Source organism: Puntigrus tetrazona, unplaced genomic scaffold (genome assembly GCF_018831695.1).
Source record: "Puntigrus tetrazona isolate hp1 unplaced genomic scaffold, ASM1883169v1 S000000176, whole genome shotgun sequence".
In the NCBI taxonomy this organism is placed as follows: Eukaryota; Metazoa; Chordata; class Actinopteri; order Cypriniformes; family Cyprinidae; genus Puntigrus; species Puntigrus tetrazona.
The window spans coordinates 305,001-315,000 of NW_025047847.1; the positions used below are offsets into that span (position 1 = coordinate 305,001).

Below are 10,000 nucleotides of genomic sequence, written 5' to 3' on the forward strand. Positions count from 1 at the left end.
TAGTTGAAGGTGATGTGTGTCATTTTTCGGTTGTTAAAATACTTTTCCTGATCTCTTTATATGCAGAGACGGCTACAAGCAAACCGTCGGGTTCGACATGGCCAGTCCGTTTCAAGAGAAGTCTAGAAAATATCAAGGATTTTTGTTTTCTGTTTGGGAAAAAATATTATTTGAATACATAAATAATAATAATAATAATAATAATAATAATAATAATAATAATAATAATAATAATACATATAATCATATATTATTTATTGTATTATAATATTTATATTGTAATAATATAAATATTAATATTAAAAATATAAATATTATTCTTGTTTTAAGCACTTTATTTTAAATAAGTTTTTTTACTAGAAAATCCTTCTTTCTAAACAAATCAAGGCTAGAAAAGCATTTTTTGTATATTGTAGCGTTAGTCTTTTTTTGCTTTTGACTTTAAGTCTTTCTTTTCATTAAATAAATTTTAGTTTTTATTTTCTTTTGTTTTAGTATGTTACATTTTTGTCTTTTAAAATAAACAAATTGCTTTGCCTGAAAATAAAATAAAGCTATTTTTTTTTTCAGAAATCATTTTTTTATAAAACAATTTACCTAAAATATTTTTTCTCTTAAATACACACAAATTCAACTGAATAATTTTTGTACCTAAAATAATCTTTAACTTTTTTTATCTTTTCTATATGTCTATATTCATATTTTTTTCACATTATACATTCTTCTCAAATATTCATTAAAAACTGTCTAAAATAATATTTTCTCAACAAAATATTGTATTTATTGTATCCATGTAAAAATAAATACCCAATATACTAACATTTCATATAAAAATTAACCTTTTTTTCAGAAATGTACGTTTAAAGACAAAATATAAACAAATATGCAACATTAATGGAACCAGTTTAAGAAATGTAAGAATTGCTCATTTTAAAAAAGCAAAATTTATATGTGTGTGTGTATAAATAAATATATATATATATATATATATATATATATATAAATAAATTATATAATAAAATATAATAAAAAAATGTGTGTGTGTGTGTGTGTGTGTATATATATATATATATATATATATATATATATATATATATATATATTAAACACAACTTCATTTTGACCAATTTAAAGGCGATTTTCTCAATATTATTTCAAAAATATTCAGCCAGTTATTGTCCGGTCCTAACAAACCATACATCAATGGAAAGATGATTTATTCTTCTTTCAGATGACGCATACGTCTCAGTTTAAAAAGAAATGACCCTTACGACTGGTTTTGTGTTCCAGGGTCATGGTGTACATGGTGTTTACGTTCTGATTTAAAGCCATGAAATAACATGTGGTCGAGAACGAAACCCGTTTTAGGCACCATAGATCCAGCTCAGACGGACGTGACCATATTGTTTTCCTTCGTCATTTGTGTTTGTGTTTCTCGGCTCGGCCGAATGCCGACGCACTCCTCGAACCCGTGCTCTGCGTGTAATTGCAGGTCTTTCAAGGTTGCGGGCAGCCCAAGCCTTCGGGAATGAGCAGGTCGTCCCGCGGCGTCTCCGACACGTTCAGCGGCCGCTTCAGTCCCTACAGCCCCGAGGAGCTTCCGACCGCCGCGGACACCACTCGCCTCGACCGCCTGGTAAGAGCTAATCTAGCGTGAGCAGACTCGAGTACCTGCGGGAAGCACGGGCTCCGTCTCAAACCTCTCTGTCTGCGCTTGTGTTCAGAGTGCATTCACTTGATCAGAAGTGACGTTAAAAACATTTAGGACGTTACAAAAGAACATCAGAATGATTTCTGGAGGATCATGTCACACTAGAGGCTGAAGTAATGATGCTGAAAACTGCATTTTAAAAATAGATTCACATAGAAAATAGTTATTTTAAATTGCAATATTTCAAAAATTTTACTGTATTTTTGATCAAATGTCACACTAGAGGCTGAAGTAATGATGCTGAAAACACAGAAATAAATTGCATTCTAAAAATAGATTCACATAGAAAACAGTTATTTTAAATTGCAATATTTCAAAATTTTTACTGTATTTTTGATCAAATGTCACACTAGAGGCTGAAGTAATGATGCTGAAAACTCAGAAATAAATTGGATTTAACATAGATTCACACAGAAAATGGTTATTTCCAGTTGCAGTAATATTTCAAATTTTTTACTGTATTTTTGATCAAATGTCACACTGGAGGCTGAAGTAATGATGCTGAAAACTAAGAAATAAATTGCATTTTAAAAATAGATTCACTTAGATAATAGTTATTTTAAATTGCAATATTTCAAAATTTTTGCTGTATTTTTGATCAAATGTCACAGTAGAGGCTGAAGTAATGATGCTGAAAACACAGAAATAAATTGGATTTAACAGATTCACACAGAAAGTAGTTATTTCCAGTTGCAGTAATATTTCACAATTTTTAATGTATTTTTGATCAAATGTCACACTAGAGGCTGAAGTAATGATGCTGAAAACACAGAAATAAATTGGTAAATAGTTATAGTTATTTCCAATTGCAGTAATATTTCACAATTTTTACTGTATTTTTGATCAGATGTCACACTGACGACTGGAGCAATGATGCTAAAAACTCAGAAATAAATTGCGTTTTAAACTAAGATTCACATAGAAAATAGTTATTTCCAGTTGCAGTAATATTTCACAATTTTTACTGTATTTTTGATCAAATGTCACACTAGAGGCTGAAGTAATGATGCTGAAAACTAAGAAATAAATTACATTTTAAAAATAGATTCACATAGAAAATAGTTATTTTAAATTGCAAATATTTCAAAAGTGTATTTTTGATCAAATGTTGCAATATCAGATTCACACAAAATTACATTTTTTAGAAAAATAGTTATTTTAAATTGCAATATTTCAAAATTTTTACTGTATTTTTGATCAAATGTCACACTAGAGGCTGAAGTAATGATGCTGAAAACTCAGAAATAAATTGCATTTTAAAAATAGATTCACTTAGAAAATAGTTATTTTAAATTGCAATATTTCAAAATTTTTACTGTATTTTTGATCAAATGTCACACTGACGACTGGAGCAATGTTGCTAAAAACTCAGAAATAAATTGCGTTTTAAACTAAGATTCACATAGAAATCATAATATTATATTTTATAATATTTTGCAATTTTTACTGTATTTTTGATAAAATACTGGACACACTGGAGGCTGAAGTAATGATGCTTAAAACACAGAAATAAATAAAATTTTACATATATTCAAATGAAAAACAGTTATTTCCAATTGCAGTAATATTTCACAATTTTTACTGTATTTTTGATCAAATGTCACTCTGAAAACTGGAGCAATGATGCTGAAAACTCACAAATAAATTGCATTCTAAACATAGATAATAAAAAAAGTAGTACAAATGTTAAAATATTATTACGATTTAAAATAGCTGTTTTCTATGTGCATATGTAATAACATCTAATTTCTTCCTGTAAACAAAGCCGAATTTTCAGCATCGTTTCTCGTTTCTCCAGTCTTCAGTATCTCGCGATCCTTCAGAAGTCATTATAATACACTAATTTACTGCTCAATAAACATTTCACACAAACACACACATACATATATATATATATATATATATATATATATATATATATATATATATATATATATATATATATATATATATATACACATAATGGTAGTTGACATATCAATGTGTCCTATTGTGTGACAGAAAAAAAAAATATATTGAAGATAAACTTTTTAATGCTATTTGTAGCCTTTAAAAATTGTAAAAAAAAAAAAATTAGCAATTTTACTGTTGTTTTGACATATGCTTTTTATTTGTGTGTCAAGTTTTTTTTTTTTTTTATTTCGATTTTTGGACATTTTGTCCGTCACACAATACAACACAGACCAAATTTTATTCGTCAACTACCTGTGTGTGTTGTGTGTGTGTGTGTGTGTGTGTGTGTGTGTGTGTGTGTGTGTGTGTGTGTAAATTACTTTAAAGAATTTGAGAGTTTCAAGGTTAAATAAACACCAAAAACAAAAAGCCCCAGCCTCAGAATTTTGGACCTCACATATAATGCATCTATTTCTCTCTCTTTCTCTCTTCCTCTCTTCTCAATGCTTGCCAGAGGATTGTGTGGAAAGTCATGCAACACAGTGTAAGAGTTGCCCGATATTTATTTCCCTGCTCAGTGCGTCAGAGTCGTGTGAGAAGCGTCTCAGATGGGTTTCATCTTTATCACAGACCCTTCATATCCTGTGTCTCTCATTTCAAATATAATGCATTGTTTACATCCATAACTTTATAAAGCACTTTAAATAATTTTACATTGACTTAAACGCAACTATATTAGACTTTTCACAAACTATTTATACCGAAAACTGTTTATTAGGATTATTATTACAAATTAATATCATTTAAAAAAAAGTTTCTGTTACTTAAAATAACTCTGACCTGAAATAACATAAGATATAAAATTTTTACTTATTTAATAATAATAAAAAAAAAAATTAAAGCTATATTGGCGTAAAAAGAAATTACAAAAACTTTTAACTCAATCGAAAAACATTGGAAAATAGAAAAATAAAAACTAATTTGAAAGAAATGATTTGTGTCGCTTGAAATAAAATAAACATTGTACAAAATAAAAACATTCAAATGTGTTTATTTCAGCTAGTTGCTGAAATATTAATTTGATATATTAAAATAAGCAAAAATAAATCTGAAATGAAAAATGGAAAACACTAAATTGACATATAAAACAACTAGCAAAACTCATAAAAATTAAATTAACTTAAGTTAAAATGAAAATGAAAGATTGAATAAAAATGAGAATAATCTTATTTTTAACTTGAAATAAAATCAACATTAACTGCAATAAAAAATATAAAAAAACAAACGGAAAACTTTGAACTCATGATCATGTTGGCATGGAAACGGCAGGCGTACTGTGCTGCATTAACCCTGAGCTCAGGTTCTTGTGTGCTTGTTGGGTTCAGAAGCTGGTAGAAGCTCTCTGAGGAGCTCCAGCGTTTCTCCTTCCTTCACTGTGTGTCTGCTAATGGCTTCAGGTCCTCGAGGGACCAAACCGCTGCTCATCTCACTGCTGAGGCTTTCGTTCCTTCTCAAATGTACCTTTTCATTTTTAATTACTCACAGTTTTAGGGATAGCTTGTATTTTGAATGTCAGTACAGTTATTTTATTTCAGGTTATTTTTCCTTTTATTCAAGAAAAATAAATAAATAAAAATATATAAATAATATATATATATATATATATATATATATATATATATATATATATATATATATATATATATATATATATATATATTTTTATTATTAATTTATTTTATGTTTTAGTAATTTATTTATGTTTTTTTTTTCAGTTTTGACAAAAACATTTCAGTTATGGAAAAATATACATGCAAACACTATTTCTGCTTATAACTATTTATAATTATATGCACACACCCACATTTAAATAAACAAAAGTGCATTATATAATTGGTTAAAGACAAAAATGGTATAAAAACAATAAATTGTTTTCCTAAAACGTTTTCTGTTTCATTTCAATTTCAGATTGACAGAAAACACAATCCTCTCAGGCACGATTACAACAAAGATCTGTTATGAGACGCATTAAAAGATAAATTACTTTCCGATTGTCCTAGGTTTTAGCCGTTTGTCAGTAAAACATTTTTACTGATTTAAAATGCAATGAAATTTAATATTATTTTAATATATATTTAAAATAATTGTGTATGTATATATATATATAAGCATGCATTTTCATCTAAATATTGTTACTCTGAATGAGTTGTCCTTTCTTGAAGTATATATATATATATATACATATACATACTCCCACACATTTATAATAAATATATAAATAATTTTATATATAATATAATAAATATAAAAAATATAAATATATAATAAATATAAAATATACATTTTTTATAACAGGTATTATATATATATATATATATATATATATATATATATATATATATATATATATATATATAATATTATTATTATTATTATATTTTTTATAATGTTCAGATCAGCACTCCTCAGTCGTATTAATAAACTCTCTATGATATGGGGTTTTTCTGGGCTCAGTAGGAAACCGGAGCACATTGAATCATGGGATGGTTTTTGTGTCTGAGGGTCTCTGTAACCCGAGGTGCTCCTGAGGCCCGCGCTGCTCTCACAGACGTGGAAATGAATTGCACAAGATGCTTGATTGGATCTGAAATCCAGATCTGTGCTGCTAATTCGGCTCCTCGTGTCGCCAAACTCCAGAAACTGAACACCGGCCTCCAGACGGCGGTCAATACAGACGACAGAGCTGCACAGGCTTCATTTTCTCGCTGTGATCTGTTGCTGTTTACAGAGTTTGGTCGGTATTGCGTCTACATTGGCACGATCTGTTTCCTGCATGCTTTAAAATCACTTACGACTTTCACAAATAAGGTAGAAAATATAGCGGGTTGCCAGGTCCGCGTAATAAAAACCAACCTACTGTTAATCAAACCCCAAAGCGTGGAAAAACTGTAGATTTGGCAACACTGTGTATGCTAACAGTGTACGCAAATAAACCAAAACCCAACAAAATATGTTTTAAAATAAAGCAAACTTATTTATTTATTCATTTATTATGTGGTAACTGCTATACACCGTTGAATGTGTGTATATTTATATATTAATATATAAAATAATTTAAAATGTGGTTAATGAATTATTATTAAATGGTTTATATAGTTACGCAGAATTTGTTCTTTTAATAAACGGAATAACAAATGTTAATTATTTCAAAAATAACTAAAAATTAATAATTTAAAATATTTTTAATAATTAGACCAAAGTAATTATAAATCAATCGTCATGGTTATTTACGGTGTTGTTAAAGTTTCTGGAAAATATTCAAAAAGACATTAATAATTTTACAAAAATTGTATTTAAAATCACTAAAACAATTTTTTTCACTCACATACTAAATATATATATATATATATATATATATATATATATATATATATATATATATATATATATATATATATATATATATATATATATATATATATATATATATATATATATATATATATATATATATATATATATATATATATATAATTTTTTTTTTGTATATGTATATATATATATATATGTATATGTATGTATATGTATATATATGTATGTATATATATATATATGTATATATATATATATATAATTTATACACACATTCATATATATGTGACGTAAATATAATGTTTTATGCTTTAAAAATGCTTTTATAAAATCTTTTCAATTGACAAGAAAGGTGCTTATAGTTTGGATCGAATGCGGTCATAAAGAGATGATTTTGTGAGACGCTGGTGGTTTAAAGAGCGCTCTGCTTCTTCCTGGAACACAGACGCAGGTCATTCGTCTCTCTCTTTTTTTTCTGGCCGTGTTTTTATTTCCTCAAGCTCAAACAGGCAGAAACGTGTTATAGATGCACGAGCATAATCATGACTTTCAGAAGTCACCGCACAAAAATGAACCCGACGAGGTTAGATGTGTTTAGGTTGTGTTTTATTTACTGAGGATGTTCACACACTGATATTCATGTAGGTGCAGGTTAAACACAGAGATCTTACTGGACACACGTGGACTATAGCTCTATAATTCATGATCGTTAACGTCACACACACTTTAATACAGACGGGGAAAGATATCATTCTGTTTGACACTTTTAACTTGCAAAGCAATATTAAGATTGTTTTTATTTATTTATTATTTCTATATATTTATGTGTTGTGTACTGTATGAATTCAGAAAATATTTATTTATATATATATATATATATATATATATATATATATATATATACTTATAGACATATATATTGTTATCAAGTTATATTTAAATATTTCTTAAATATATACATGTGTGTTTGTATTTATTTATGCATGATAGATATACAGAGTACACACACATATATGATTTAAATACACAAAAACTTTTATTTTGCATGCCTTTAATCGCGATTAATTGCTTCACAGCACTAGTTTATATATTTAATTTATTATTAGTTTTTATATATATATTATGTATATATAAAGACTTCTGCGTTCATCAGAAAAAAAAAAATGTTTAAATTTTTACATTTAATTTACATCTGGTTCCTATGAAAATAATATTGGACATTTCATTCAATAACTGCTTAATAACTATTTGAATGTACTGAACCTAAACAGTTTTTTTTTTAGATATTATATTTATATAATGATGATGATGATAATTTCGTATCAGTGTTAGTATTATTATTTTCAGTGTATTTACATTATCTTTAATAGGTTTGGGATCGATACATTCTTTTCTGCTCACAAATGCTGCATTAATTTTGATCATAAATGCAGAAAAACCTGTGAAATATTATTGCGATTTAAAATAACTTTTGCATTAGAATGCATTTTAAGAAGTAGCTACCTTTTTTTTCTTGTCTCGATGTAACAGGGTTAGCTGTGAAATCAGTGTGTGTTTCTGTACTCTCTCTCTGTTAATGAGGAGCTGTTTTTACACACAGACAGTGTTTCACACCGATCTCCGCTGGAGGCCCAAGAAACCTCAAACAGTTCATAACCTGTCGTCTGCCAGTGGCTTGATTAATTGAGACGCTCGCGGTTCACTTTTTTTTTTTTTGGTAAGGTTTATTAAAAGAAAAAACTCATTTACGTTTCAGAGGCCGCATTTATTTGATCCAAAGTGCAGGAAAAACGGTCAAATATTAATGTTATCAGATCAGCCGTCTCCTGTGTGGCTGTGTTGTTGAATAGAATTTATTTCTGTGATTCGCCTCTGAATTTTCAGCCTCATTTCTGTCCCACGATCCTTCAGAAATCATTCTAATGTGCAGCTTTGCTAACATTTTTGTCAAAGACGGTTGTGCTGCTTCATGTTTGTGTGGAAACGGGATCGTTCGATGAGTAGATCTCTTTTGATCAATTGAATGCATCCTTGATTCATAAAAATAATGTTGTATGCATGCAGTCAGATAAAGAGTAAAGCGTGCTCTCTCTCTCTGTCCTCCTGCTGCTGACTTTGTGAGTTTGTTGAGTTGTTGCTGTGACTTTATCCGTCTCGTGTCAGGAGCTTCACCTCGTCTCTTATCAAGCAGCAGCGGGAGATAAAGCCTCCACATCCTCACATACCGCTCTGTGTTAAGGCTAGGCTTTACACGGCAGACCGTTGCTTTTTTTTTAATATTTCGTGCGCCGGTTATTTTTGAGATTTATGAGCAGTTTTGCTTTCAGTCTGGCGAGAAGACAACACCCAGAATACACCTCAGTGTGTTTGTTGTTGCACTTGATCTTTTCACATCTGCAGATTTCACTCACAAAGAAAAAAAAACAATTAATAAAAAAATAATAATAAATAATATATATTTTTAAAAAAATATTATATATATATATATATATATATATATATATATATATATATATATATATTATATATATAAATATTTTATATATATAAATTTTTATTTTATAATTTTTTTTTTTTTATTTGTTTGTCTTGTTTCCAACCAAAATCAAGAAACAATTAAATCAAGAAGATATTTTTTTGTCAAACTTTTTTTTTTTTTTTTTTTTTAAATAATCATCGTTTATGTTTGAAATAATATTTTTAATTTTACTCCATTGGCAGATGTCACTTCTTTTTTTCCTGAAGACAGAGACAAATTTTTTTACTTGTCTAGAATAATTTTTTTTTTTTTTATATATATAGATATTTCGACTGGAAACGAGGCACAACATCCAAGCCAGAAAAGTATTTTTAGTGCATATATCATTGACTGATTTTATTATTACACTTCCTCTCCGTCTATTTCAATCCCAATACATATTCTTAAAGGCAGTTTACTCCAAATGTTTCTTTCCTCCGCTTCAGTAGCATTTCCTTGATTTTATTCCTATTTATATCCTGAACGTTTTTATAGATTTTCGTTTA

General features: G+C 28.1%; 1 protein-coding gene across 3 annotated transcripts in view; it reads left to right on the forward strand.

Annotated features, from left to right (window-relative positions):
* The window catches only part of gpc6b (glypican 6b), a 41,798-nt gene that overhangs the window by 25,649 nt on the left and 6,149 nt on the right, over positions 1-10,000 (forward strand). For all 3 annotated transcript variants that reach the window (XM_043230580.1, XM_043230581.1, XM_043230579.1), the window contains one exon: positions 1,493-1,636. In XM_043230580.1, the coding sequence (XP_043086515.1) occupies positions 1,493-1,636 (144 nt within the window). The remainder of the gene's footprint in view (positions 1-1,492; positions 1,637-10,000) is intronic.